The sequence below is a fragment of the Ambystoma mexicanum genome, chromosome 2q (assembly GCF_040938575.1).
Source record: "Ambystoma mexicanum isolate Mex_15411 chromosome 2q, UKY_AmexF1_1, whole genome shotgun sequence".
Lineage (NCBI taxonomy): Eukaryota > Metazoa > Chordata > Amphibia > Caudata > Ambystomatidae > Ambystoma > Ambystoma mexicanum.
Window position 1 is genome coordinate 925,502,947 of NC_090924.1, and position 13,155 is coordinate 925,516,101.

Sequence of the window (13,155 nt, forward strand, 5' to 3'; positions counted from 1 at the left end):
TTTGGCGGCACGGCCTCAGTGGGAAGACGTGGGGGATGATACCAGGAGATAGCGCTGCTTCTGAAAAACACAGGCCTCAAAAACACAATTACAGCTCAAAACCAAAGGGACGGAGATAGCCAGGGTGCAGAGCAAGCACCAGCTTTGAGCCCCATCTCTGCCTCGCCTTTGCTCTTCGGTAAGCCAGTGCTTGCGGCCAGTGGCTCTCCAGGGCAGATGTGTGAGGTATCAGGGCCGGCTGAGGTCCAAGACGTATGTGAGGCACAGAGCCTCTCAAGTGCCAAGAGAAGCTGAAAAGCGAAAGCTATTTGCCCGAACCACAGTCCGCCTAAAATCAGCACAAAAACCGTGTTTTTCAATGTTCCCATTAGAAAACGCGTTATGAATCAGGCCCTATGTCTCCAAACAATTGTGGATGTCCTGGGGGAAGTGTACCTCATAAAGGGCCCCTGGCCCTCCTCTGGAGTTTTTTATGTCCTCAAACAGGCATGAAAGGAGTTGGGGCAGAATCGCCCTCAAGTCTCCACTGGTATTAACGTGGCGGGTTCGCGGACCTTACCTGATGTCACGGGGTGACTGTTTCGGGCAGTGTGTAGAATTTGTTGGTGATTATCTGAATAATTAAAAGAAACATTTGTACACACACACACACACACACACACACACACACACGTATCCTGCAAGAAGAGCCCCAAAAAAACCAGAGTCGGCCTGATTATATGTTTGCACGGTATATAATGTTGCACGTCAACTCCCCAGGACCATAAAACTTACTTTATGGTCACCACGTGACGTTTTATAGCCACTGGGCCCATCCATCTGCGCCTCGGATGATTTTACGATCGAATTCAAAGACAAAACCCTATTCATTTGGCAAGCAAGTGTCATAGCGCCGGGACTGGGGCCTATAAACTATACTGTTTTAGAACTTTGGGGCACTGCACCAGTGTACGTTCTGGGCATTAGGGACACCTATATACTCGCCCAAGCAGCTCGGAAGTTACCCGAAGCCGCTCCTGACTTCTGGGGTAAGTAACATTTCGTTTTGGGGCAGAGGGGCGAGGAAAAATGAAACTTTAAAACGTGACCAAAGCTCCGAGGCGATTGTTGGGCTTGTTGGAGAGAGTGGCGCCTGTTGGCGACTCCCTGCGCGTCCCCGGAACGCCTTTCATTTTAGGAGCATTGTAAGCGTGCCCGTGTAATTCATTCTCGGGTTTTGGGCTTCTAAATTGTTATCAGGGAATCTGACAGGATTGTTTAAAGACGTTTTGCTATAGATAATTCAATGCGCATACATACCTCGCAGGTCAGCCTGTATGAACTGTGTCGCAGTTGCTAGCGGACATCCCAAACACACGTGTGACAGTATCGTAAAGCCCCGGGAGTGTGACCATCACAATGTCCAGCACTGGCATACAAGTAAGGCGAGCAGGCTAGCAAACTGAGCCCCCACTTACTTCACAACTGCGCCCTACAAACGAGGACACCAAGGAGTTACAGTAGAAAGTTTATTTTTTCTATGTTGCTTCCAGTCAATTAAAAAAAAAAATACAAAAAAAAGCTGAACACATCTCCTTTTAACAGCCAGGCTTCGACCTTATTTTTTTTAAAACTTTGTGCAGAAACCTATACATGACAAACTGCGCTTTTAAGAGCCACTTTCTAAGGGAGGTCGCGGGGGTCGTGCAAAGAGTTCATACAAAAAGGCACAGCAAGGACACTGCTCAGAACCAGGGCTCTTGGGCACAGGTTCGCACTAGTCACAAACACGGCATGACAAGGGACACTTGTATTGCAAAGGCTCACCTCTACGACAGCGTTAATTACACGGGCATTATAGGTAGTTTAAGTCGGGTCTCGACAGCTCATAGCTATTTAGACATAACACATATACAGTTTAGGGGACCGAGTGCATCACAGAACGTTTGTACTAAACGGAGATTTTTTTTGTTGTACAGTTACTTCAAGTAACACATTTCGCTTCATATATAAATAAGTTAAAACATGGGCATTCAAAAACAAAAACGATTTGTACAGCGAGCGGACACACACACACACACATGTACACAGGGAGTCGGGATAAAGGGGGCTCGTGATGTAGCGATGGGGGGGCAGAGGGTCTTCACAGAAGTATAACACAAGGTGGGGGGTTGAGAGAGTCACCTCGGCCCGGGCATTGGGGGCCATCAGGGGCGGAAGGCCCCCCCAGCGGCGGCCATGCTCATGCTTTTGAGTTTGTTGTCTTTCTTCCATTTCATGCGCCGGTTCTGGAACCAGATCTTGATCTGGCGCTCCGAGAGGCACAGGGCGTGGGCGATCTCGATGCGGCGCCGGCGGGTCAGGTAGCGGTTGAAGTGGAACTCCTTCTCCAGCTCCAGGGTCTGGTAGCGGGTGTAGGCGGTGCGCGCCCGCTTCCCCTCGGGGCCCCCGATGTTGTCTGGAACAAACAAAAAAAGACACATTACTTTCAAGTTGAAAGGCGACGCTCCGCCATCACCAGCCCTTTCCCAAACCCAGCGTCCTCTGCTCGAATACACGAGTGTGTGTGTGTGCACACAACTGCCTACCCTGCTCAACAAGTATGCCCAGGGCTGTAAAGAACCGGGCTCTAATTATTGTATACAGCCCCGGTCCTTCTAGCAGAGGCTGACCCAGGACACGGGGGATCGGCGCAGTCCAACTTGCCGCCTGTTATCATTTCACCTTATGTAAACCTTAAAAATAAACACAAATGCACGATGTGCCCCCTTTCTTTAAATAAATGTTGCAAAATGCAAAGTGCCCCCCCCCCCCAAATGCGTTCAGATCGCTCTAAAGACCGGGATGTGCAATGCACAATGCCATGCGATTTAAATCATGTCTATTGTCCGATTAGACAGTTTTATGCCTTCTGCGGACCCCCCACCCCCTTTTAATCTGAAGAAAGCGGCGTTTAAAACACTGACAGCCGCCGCCATGGGAAGCGTGGTGGGGCTGTCTCGCGACAGTGCACGGCTTTCATGGGAACTTTTTTGCTCAGTATGGCGGACTGTGCGAGCCTCCACGCTCGTGTGCGCGGCCGTACCCCCAGTCCCGTGCAGTGCATAGAGTGTGGGCAGTATTTACCATGACTTATGTGCAGTTTCCTCATCCAGGGGTAGATCTGGGGCTGTCCTCCTCCCGCCGCGGCCGAGGCTGCGCTCTGACCGTGCTGTGAACTTGCCTTCTCGCCGCCGCCGGCTGCTCCTGGGGTGTCATCCTCAGTCCCAGACGAGGTGCCCAGCCCATCCCTGCTGCTGATGTGGCTGCTGCTGCTGTTGGAGTGGCACGAGGCGCTGGCCGAGTTCACCAGGGGGGTCTTGCCCGCCAGCCCCTGGTGGCTCTCGCTGGCAGCGGCCGAGGAGGTGGCTCCGGCGGCGGCGGCGGCTGCAGCGCTGCAGGGCAGGGGGTCAGGTGGAGGCGGAGAAGAGTTGGCGACAGGTTGGCTGTACCTGGGCTCCGCTGCGGCGGTAGCGGAGCTGGCATTGCTGGACGGGTAATTCCTCGCCCTTTCACTGGCACCAAAGTGGTTGGAGGCTGCCCGCCCCACGCTCAGATCCATGCCATTGTACCCGTAGCCGTAGCGGCTGCTGGAATGCATGCCTGCCGGGTCCCTGTACGGCTCGCTCACCGAGCTATGGTCCCCATAATTGTGGAGCTGGTAGTCCGGGCCATTGGGATAGCGGCCGCAAAATGAGTTTACAAAATAAGAGCTCATTTGTTTTTTGATATGTGTGCTTGATTTGTGGCTCTGGGTCGTTTTGTGCGTCTATAGCACCCTTGCACAATTTATGATGAATTATGGAAATGACTGGGACATGTACTTGCTTCTCTCCTACGTAGGCGCCCAAATATGGGGTACGGCTCGGAGTCACGTGCTTTTGTTGTCCAGTCGTAAATCCTGCCTGGTGACCTCTAGAGGTAAACTCGTGCAGTGGAGGGGGGATGCTGCGGGCGGGGCGCGCGCCCGTGCGCGCTCGCGGCCCGCCTGGCAGACTTTGGATCGGACTCTTGCGCCACCTGCTGGAGGCGAGGCGGCGTTGCTTTTCCTCAAGCAAGGTTCTTGCAGGGGCCGGGGTCGAATTGAGGTTAGAGTCTATTATTGGAAAAAATTACAGCGTTTCCCTCCGAGTTCCATTAGCGGGGATTTAATGCTCTGTCAGTCAGCTGCGGTGTGACAATAGCGGCTTAAAGGCAAACATCTTGGCCACATTGGTTTTGTTCTTCAACAATGAGTAGAATTTTTCCCCTTATAATGCCTATGTAAATGTATTTATATACATATACATATAGTCCGTTGTGCACCGCCATATACATGCCAGAACCTGCGTGGCGCATACGTACATTCGCCACAGGAGTCTCTGATTTTAAATAGAATAAAAGCCCCAATGGGTTATCGAGAGACCTCCCAGCCCTTGCGCCGCAGGTTATGGGGAAAGCTAGAATTCTAAAAAAAAAAAACCTAATATTAAAATATTGAGTTCTAGGCGCTCTCCTCTCGTCATATTTTAGTAGAGGGACGTTTTACCTCGCGACAGAAAGTCAATATTTTAGTTGCAATTGTGTCCATTCATTTGAACCTGGTATGCGGGTTGGCAAAGGCTGGGCGGCAAACGGACACATGCCAACCCTTGTATTTTCGGGCGACGTCTTGGTCACTCACTCCTCACGACTCTCCTGGAGGTTCTCGCACAATCCACTCAAAGCTGGGAGCCACATTTCAGGCAAATGTTCACGTTTGGTCGCAGGTTGCCGCCGCCACGCCACGGAAGTGAGAGCGGTCGTTTTTCATCTGGAAACCCCATCTTTCGGATCAGTGCCGCAGCTGCACCCATCCACCCTCCTGGAAAACGCCGGTCATTTGCAAAACATTGCAGTGGTGTTTACGTGTCCGGTTTCATTTTTAGTGCTGGGCAATACGCTCGCTGGTGTTAGATGGAATTCATGTGAATGGGGGTGTGGGTTTCCAGTGTTTTGAGTGGTATCCGCCTCGGCTGGAAACATAAACGTAGCCGGTTGATTTATATGGGCGAACATCCGATCCGGACTGTTCGGAAATGCAATCCTGGGTTTTAGGGGGGAAATATTCGCCGAGGAGTCCTCGAGCAGATGCCAACCGGCTACTGGGCAATGAAGGGCGTGCATCCGGCTGCGTGTCCAGCTGTTTGCTCCAGTGTATGGCAATATCACGCTGGCAGGGGCACACGCTAGCACAATGCGGACATTGCGAGAGACAGGAGGTCTAAAAGTCAACCTATATTAAATCAGACCGGACGATGCACAGTACTCGGCTGCGGCAGCGGGGCACCCTGGGCAGGCCCGACCAGCGTTACTGGGGCGGCTGCTCCCCCGTTTCCTCGCTGCCGGGGTGGCTGGCACTGGCCAGTTTGCTCTCTTTCTTCCACTTCATGCGCCGGTTCTGGAACCAGATCTTGATCTGGCGCTCCGAGAGGCACAGGGCGCTGGCGATCTCGATGCGGCGCCGGCGGGTCAGGTAGCGGTTGAAGTGGAACTCCTTCTCCAGCTCCAGGGTCTGGTAGCGGGTGTAGGTCTGGCGGCCTCTGCGACCCTGCATCCCGAAGACGGACCCTGCGCAAAACAGAAAGGACCAATGCCAATTAATGCCAGCTCGCCTGGTTACAAGGTCACCCCCTTTCCCCACACCCGTGGCCGCCGTCAGTGCCGGCCCTTGCTTCGACATTCCCTTTCAAGCGTGTGTCTTTGATGTATCGATATGGAACTTTTATTGCACCCCTAATTAACAGTGCAGGCGATATGTGTCGTGTTTCACACGCAGCGCTCCCCAAAGCCCTCAAACTAAGGCGTGAGAAAAGTACCATTTGAAGTACAACTAAAGGGCCTTAATGCTCAGGGGTGCCTGGGTATTTTACAAAAAATAACATTACATGCTGGGACATGTATCTAATGGCATACTCACTGTGTCACCAGGGCGTGTATATACAGAATAACTTCTCACATTAAGGCCCCGGTGGAAAAGCAGAATCCTAGCGTCATGTCATTTATTTATTTATTTAATGGCATCTACAACATTTCTATGCCAGCAAGAATTACACATGTTTTTTACACTGCATTTTTTTTTAGCTCGAGTAACTCAGTGCTGCTTGCCTTGGCTGCAGGAAGTGCACAGGGTGTATGCCTGTCGTGCGCTGCCCATGTCCCATACCTCTTAGAGGTGACTGGTTAGGCGCTTTAAAAGTTTCTAGCACAGCACCAGCCCCTCCGCTTTCCTCATCCTGTCTGTGAGGGTGACTGGCAACCTCGCCACCCTCATCCTGTCTGTGGGGTGACTGGCAACCTCGCCACCCTCATCCTGTCTGTGGGGTGACTGGCAGCGTATTGATAACCCAACAAAGCAAGCATGTCATGAAGCCAGCCAACTTACCGGCGCAGGAGTTCACCCGCTGCATCCAGGGGTAGACGGGGCTGCTGTACTTGCGCTCGCTGCAGTCCTCGCTCACACCTTTGCCGTCGGGTGGGAAGTGCATGGCATCGCCCTGGCCCCGCTGCCGGCCACTGCTGCTTGGGGGCTCACTCGGCGCCTCCTTTTCGGGGTAGAAGCAGGACGCCCCATACTCGTAAGGTCCTCGGCTGCAGGGCTGCTGGTAGAAGCAAGGTGAGGCCGAGTAAGTCTTTTCCTGGTATCCAGAGGACCCATAAGAAGCTGGGAAGTGCCTCAACGCCTCGTATCCAGATGGGTAGAGGGGCAGCTGCCCCAGGTAGGAGTCCTGCCCATTGCTGAGGCTCCCAGGGAAAGTGCTATTCACAAAAAAGGAACTCATTTGCTTGCCCCTCTGCAGAACTGCGATTTGTTTTGTATTAGTCTATCTGCCTGGAACTATTAGTAGTCATCCAACTGGTTTGTTTCTGGATGGCCGAGCGCCAAAAGCGACAGCAGCACATATAACCAGCTGATCTCCTCCTGGCCAATCACGAGGCGCTGCCTCCCGAAAAGCTCCCGTGGGGCTGCAGGAGTGAGCACGCAAACTTCCCAACACGCGAGGCGCCTGGAAACAGGACGCGTGCGCCGCCATGCCAGCCAGTAGCCAAGCACCGCCCAGCTTATGTATCCACCCGCGTCTGCGTGTTTACAGACAGCGAGAGGCTCGGGGCCCAGGGGCTGGACGCACGTGCATGGGCGCGTGAGGCTCGCGAGCCCCAAGGTCCATTTGGCGTACAATGGGAACGTGGTGCCTGCTTCCGCACCTACCAGGTCAACATGTCAGGTGCACTCAGTAATGACGTTCCATCACACACTCACACACCCGTGATACACATATGCACACATTGTAGGTTACGTGGCACAATCACAGGTGTCTGCATGCGTGCGTGTCTTCATACATGTTATTTACCTATGCAGACATGCACAAATACACAGGCGCAATGAGGCTACATGGGGTCTGATTTACAAAGCGTTTTCAAACGCCATTGCGCCATTGTAAAACGCGTTTCTAAATGAGGCCCCATGGCGCTGTGTGCTCGTGCTTTGTGTATATTCATGCACACACACACAATAGGTTACATTTTTGGGGATTGATTTATAAAACACGTTTTTAATGGACTTTGCACACATTTAAAAACACTTTTGTAAAGCAAGCCCATATACGCCCAAGGTACTGGTCCTGCTAATTTACAACACGTTTTTCAATGGGTTAGTGCCACTGTAAAACGTGTTTGTAAATCGGGTCCATTGTGTTGTGTTTTCGTGTTTTGTGTGCATCTATATTTCTGCCCATGAACACACGCACACACTATAGGTTACATTTGTTTGCATTGATTTACAAAACGTTTTCAATTGACTTTGCACTTTAAAAACACTTTTGTAAATCAAGCCCATATAAATACATATATACTCCCACATGCACAAATACACAGCACTGAGCCTAATTTACAACGTTTTTCAATGGGATAGTGCCATTGTAAAACGTGTTTCTAAAGTAGACCCATTGTGTTGTGTGTGCGTGTTTTGTGTCAATACATGTGCATCTATATCGATCCAAATGCGCACACGGACACAGAATAAAATACATATGTTGGGCTTGATATAACGATAACGATGTGTTATTTAAATAGCGCCTTAATCCAAAGCGCTTTACAGAGCACATATTTACAATGGACTGTTCACATTGAAAAACGCTTCGCCAATAGGGGTCTATATATATCCATACGCCCACGCGCACAAACACACAGCACCGGGCCTGGTTTACAACTCGTTTTTCAATGGGACTTCGCCATTTTAAAACGTTTTGGTGAAACCTGCAGACACCATGGGCCAGTTTTACAGACGCGTTTCACAATGGCGCCATCCGATCGGAAAGGCCTTTGTAAACCCGGCCCACCGTGGGTTACTGGCGTTGCGCGTGTGTGCTCTGTGCAATGCACGCCGCAGGTAATGTGTCCGCGGGCAGGCAATTACTTAACTCACTGCGCAGGCGTGTTTACATTTCTGGACACATCAAAGGCACGCCTGTGTGTAAAACAGCTGTCATACATCCAAGAAACGGGGTGCACGTGCGCATACTTCTATAAACACAGCCCAGCTCGGCGGAGTACTCTGCCTGGGGATCGGGGGAAGGGGGAGACCTCAGATAATGATTTAGACCCACGGAGTATAAGTTGAGTCGCCCACCTGACAACAAAGCAGCCCCACGGTGTGCTGGTGCCGCGGCACAGGTCCTTCCAGCAAGAAAGCCCACCTACCACTGCCCACAACTTCCATTCGTTAAGTTATTCAAAACCAAAGACTTCTTAGCCCCAAAGGTACGAGTGAGCGGAGTTTCAGCCGCACCACTTCCAGTTCCTTCAAAAACTAAAGGAAGGAACGTGGCGCTCGCAGCTCCAAAAAACAAAAAAAAGACCTACATTTTTTTTTAGGATTTCAAAACTACAAGGTGCGAAGTTTCTCAAGCCTCCGCTCCCCGAGCACGGACCACAGCACGTGTAAATTGTTGCGGACGCTGCCCCTTGCGCTCCCCACCGTGCAGCAGAAGAGCAGGCGGCCAGCGATTCGTTAAAGATCTGACGTGTTTAGGCAAAACTATCCAGGGCTGCAGCTGTCCACTGAGGGACACGTGACCCCATGCCGCACATGTAAACACGCACGGTTACCCCACAGGCTTAGGGGTGGAACACAGGCCAGTACAATGACGTGCCTACACGAGCCGTGGGGCGGCCTGTGACCGCCCACATGGCTCAAAAGGCAAAGGGGGGGGGGCATTTTGAGAAACGGCTTACAGACTAAACATATGTACAGTATAATCACACGACATCCACGAAGCCGGGGGAGGGGGTGCTTTTTGCAATCGATTTTAAACATACACTAGTTACATTGAGCCCAAAACATCCGCCGCATTCCACGAGCGATACAAACACATAAGCAGTCGCGGTGGGGGGGGGGGGGGGGGGGGGGTCTGGACAAGTCACGGCATATTTGAACATATGTGTTTGCCGTCCTCTATGAAGGAGTCGGGCACTTGGCAGGATAAGGTCCAGGGTTGCATACAAATGAGGCACGTGTGTTGACAAGTAGGCCAGGTGCGCGGACGTGTGACGTGTGTGGGTGTTTGAAAGCGGCGACTAGGGTGCACCTATTTCTGGCACCCTCTTCCCCGTGGTTTGCCTCTTTAAAAACCCGTCAGTGTGTTCTTTCCGATGAGTGCTGCTGCCGGGCTGTTATTGCAGTACGGATAATGCACATCTTTAAGTGTACACGCTTGCCACACCGGAAAGACAGGCGAAACAATGTGCAATAAACGGGATCCTTAACCCTGTGGCTGCCGGCCGGTGCTTCGATTGCATGGCTCACCCACACCACAACACCAGTCTCATTCTGCGAACCCCACTCTCTGCGCAGTGTACACGATAGAGTGAGAGGGAGTTTGCTATTTTGGTCAGTAAAGGAATGACACACTATAACGCACGCACCCCCCCCCCCCACAAAGGCCCATGGCCATCATTTGCAGCGCGTTTTCCAATAGGAGGCTTCCCATTGAAAAACGCTGTTGTCAATCAGGCCCTTTTCCTTGTTTGGGTTTGGTACACAATAGGTCGGCATTGCATCTAATCACCAACCTGGCCTTCGAATGAATTCAACAAGACAACGCAAGTCGACAGCGCAACACTGCTCCGACCAACAAATACATAAATACATAAATATAATCTATTGGTTATATGCCAATACGTGGAGCGTGTGCGGTTTTCTGGCCCCCACACTCCCATCTCCAACAGTCCACAGAAGAGAGAAAGAAAGCAGGCGCATTGTAACGGATTGCTTGTAAGGAACATTTCCTTTGTTTACCTAAAGCAGGTATTATTCCTCGGTTCCCGCGAGGGCATATATAGATTGGCAGGCCGTCGCCGCTCTGTTTTATTCGTCAAACACACACAGGCAATACTTAACACTCCAGAGCTGCACGGAAACTTCAAGCGGTCAATGCATTCCCATCGAAACAGATCGATTCATCCAGTCCCTCTCGCTCACTTGCAAGCTTTGTGCGTCCACTGACAGCGCCCATTTGTACCACACGGTGGCAGCAACGAGCTCCAGTCGCCACACTAATAAATAAAGCGTTCGGCGCAGATGCAGCCGGCCAGGCCCTGCATTGCATCGCAAATGCCACTCTGTTTGCAGATAACAAAGCACACGCAGCATCGATATGATCTGCTCCAGCGTTCACATCGCGGCGCTAATTGCCGTAATGAATAGCAACGTGTTACAGCGGCAACGCGTTGGTTCTCTGGCGCAGCCCGACAATGACAACAGCCGACCCAAGGTCGCTCATAGGCTTTCCGGAAGTGCGAGGCTTTCAACGCAGGTTATGGCCTTTCTGCTCTTAGCTGCCTCTTTTCACTCAATAGGGGGCCTGATTCACACAGCGTTTGCCAATGGGGTTGCCCGTTTCTAAAGCACTTCTATGAACCAGGCCCTTGATGTTTACACCGTGCTTTTCGCAATTAAATACCTGCACACTCTGCCCAGGCGGCAGCAAACATGCATGTCTGTCCAGTTTTTTTTTGTATTGCATTCCGTCTTTTAAATCCAAAAAGAAAAAAAACTCTAAATAAACAAATCAAATTTCTGGCAGTAACAGCAATTAAGAAAATACAGTAAGCGAGGGTTTGAGGCGGCACAGGTCATAAACACCAATAAGAAACATAAGCAGAGCCTGTAACGTTCACAGTGTCTGTGTCTGGAGAAAAAAACCATAAGGCAAGGAAAGCGATTTTAAATAATGGTATATTCTTTGTCCGAGTAATATGTGGGGGCGTCTAGGGGTGCTCTACAAATGTACACGCTAAATAGAAGCGCAATAAGTCACGCACGCTAGGCGTGGCTTCGCCTGTTTTATTTCAATTCTTAATACTCACGCCAAAAAAATAAAAAAATAAATCTCGAGTTAAGGTTAATATGTTGAAATTATAGCATGTACAAAATGGTAAACAATCCGTTGTAAACAGTCAAACGCGCTTGTGTGTGTGTGTGTGTGTGTCTGTGTGTCTGTGTGTGTGAGAGAGAGAGAGAGAGTGCACCGGGTATACATATTTACGAGATAAGGTTAATATGTTGAAATTATAGCATGTACAATATGGTACGCAATCTGTTATAAACAGGCAAAGGCGCGCGTGTGTGTGTGAGAGAAAGAGAGAGAGAGGGAGAGAGAGAGAGAGAGAGAGAGAGAGAGAGAGCACAAGGTACACATTTTTACGAGTTAAGGTTAATATGTTGAAATTATAGCATGTACAATATGGTACACAATATGTTATAAACAGTCAAACGCCCGTGTGTACATGTGCGTGTGGGAGAGAGAGTGCACAAGGGATACATATTTACGAGTTAAGGTTAATATGTTGAAATTATAGCATGCACAATATGGTGCACAATCTGTTATAAACAGTCAAGCCCGTGCGTGCGTGCGTGCGTGCGTGCGTGCGTGAGTGAGAGTATGTGCACCAGGTATACATATTTACATGTACACAAATTAATGAGAGTCGAATATGCGGGTTTTTGATTGTGCTAGATAATATTCTCGATTTCTAAAACTGAAATAAAAATGTAAAAAATAATGAGCTGGCCTGGAAGTTTCGCGTGAGAAATGTAAGGAGGTGGACGGGTGCCTGGCTGTGTTGTGGCTGGGGTGGGACGCGCGGCGAGCTGTGTGCTGCGTGTGCAAGCGCCTGCGTGCCATGCCAGTAACCGTGTCTTCTTACCTTCAGGTCTGGCGCGCCCGTGCCCCGCGTACTTTTGACAGCTGTCGCCTGGGCCGCAGCGGAGACGAATCGCCCCCGTCCGTTTGGTGCCAGAAGCCGCCGGAAATTCGCCAGTCCGCGAGTGGGAAAGCCGCCAGTCCGGAGCCCTGGATCCAGGGTGCCACACCTTCCAGGCGACGAGGAAGAGGAAGAAGGGGGCCTGGCCGCCAGGCAGGAGCCCGCCCTGCCCGGGGCAGCTGCCGCGGCGGAGCCCCTCCGCCATGCACCCTCCCTCCCAGCGCAAGGGCTGGGCTCTAACGCCAGAGAGATCCGCGGCAGGACTGAGCCCAGCGCAAGAATGCGGCTCTCTTCTCGCAAGGGGAAATTATAAAAAAGTTCATGTTCACGGTTACCGTCCACATGACCAGCCCCGGCCAATGGAACACCCGAACAACTCATAAACTTCTATTGCAAAGTTGTAAATTTTCATAAACAACAACGGATTTATGACCCTTTCCTCATCACTGGGAAGAGGGAGGTCTTACGGAGGCGCCATCTTACTTTCCCAAGGAGCAGCCCGGAGTGGCGCACTTCCCAATTATGTCACGGCACGGCACAGATGTGGCATCACCAAGGAGATAAGTCGACTCTGCCCGGGCAGGGCTCGCGCTGGGGTTCATGTGGCGACATACGGGCATTCCACTACTGCACGTCAGCCAATATTCGACGTCGCGTCGATGCAGTTTTTGCCTTAAAGATGGACGGGGGCTGCCTGGGCTGTCATACTTCCCCAGTCGCTAGGGCTATAGCGCCCGTCTTTCGTCCAAGCTAATGAAGCATTTAAAAAGAGAGATCCTGTGCTTATATTATGTGTCATTACGGGGGGTTTCCAATTAAAATCTCTGTTTTTCCTTTTTTTTTTAGCCACCTGAC

The 13,155-nt window shown here is 51.1% G+C and overlaps 4 protein-coding genes across 4 annotated transcripts in view; all 4 read right to left on the reverse strand.

Annotated features, from left to right (window-relative positions):
* Positions 1–12,378, reverse strand: part of HOXA3 (homeobox A3) — a 238,188-nt gene extending 225,810 nt beyond the window's left edge. Inside the window, exon 1 of the mRNA XM_069648225.1 lies at positions 12,244–12,378. The gene's annotated coding sequence lies outside the window, so the exon portion shown is untranslated. The remainder of the gene's footprint in view (positions 1–12,243) is intronic.
* The window catches only part of HOXA10 (homeobox A10), a 267,303-nt gene that overhangs the window by 224,490 nt on the left and 29,658 nt on the right, over positions 1–13,155 (reverse strand). The gene's annotated exons all lie outside the window — the stretch shown is intronic.
* Positions 1,495–4,128, reverse strand: HOXA5 (homeobox A5). The gene is made up of 2 exons (XM_069648232.1): positions 3,106–4,128; positions 1,495–2,437 (listed from the first exon to the last, which is right to left on the reverse strand). Exons 1-2 carry the CDS (start codon positions 3,734–3,736, stop codon positions 2,187–2,189), a joined length of 882 nt encoding a protein of 293 aa, XP_069504333.1. The 5' UTR covers positions 3,737–4,128; the 3' UTR covers positions 1,495–2,186.
* Positions 3,996–9,331, reverse strand: HOXA6 (homeobox A6). Its single transcript, XM_069648233.1, has 2 exons — positions 6,422–9,331; positions 3,996–5,607 (listed from the first exon to the last, which is right to left on the reverse strand). Exons 1-2 carry the CDS (start codon positions 6,816–6,818, stop codon positions 5,348–5,350), a joined length of 657 nt encoding a protein of 218 aa, XP_069504334.1. The 5' UTR covers positions 6,819–9,331; the 3' UTR covers positions 3,996–5,347.

Bases quoted from the DNA above. Each gene is read 5' to 3' on its own strand.
- HOXA5 (XM_069648232.1), bottom strand. From the start codon at position 3,736: ATGAGCTCTTATTTTGTAAACTCATTTTGCGGCCGCTATCCCAATGGC. The intron at 2,438-3,105 runs GTAAATACTGCC...TGTTTGTTCCAG, and splicing joins GAAACTGCACATAAGTCATG to ACAACATCGGGGGCCCCGAG.
- HOXA6 (XM_069648233.1), bottom strand. From the start codon at position 6,818: ATGAGTTCCTTTTTTGTGAATAGCACTTTCCCTGGGAGCCTCAGCAAT. The intron at 5,608-6,421 runs GTAAGTTGGCTG...TGTTTTGCGCAG, and splicing joins GCGGGTGAACTCCTGCGCCG to GGTCCGTCTTCGGGATGCAG.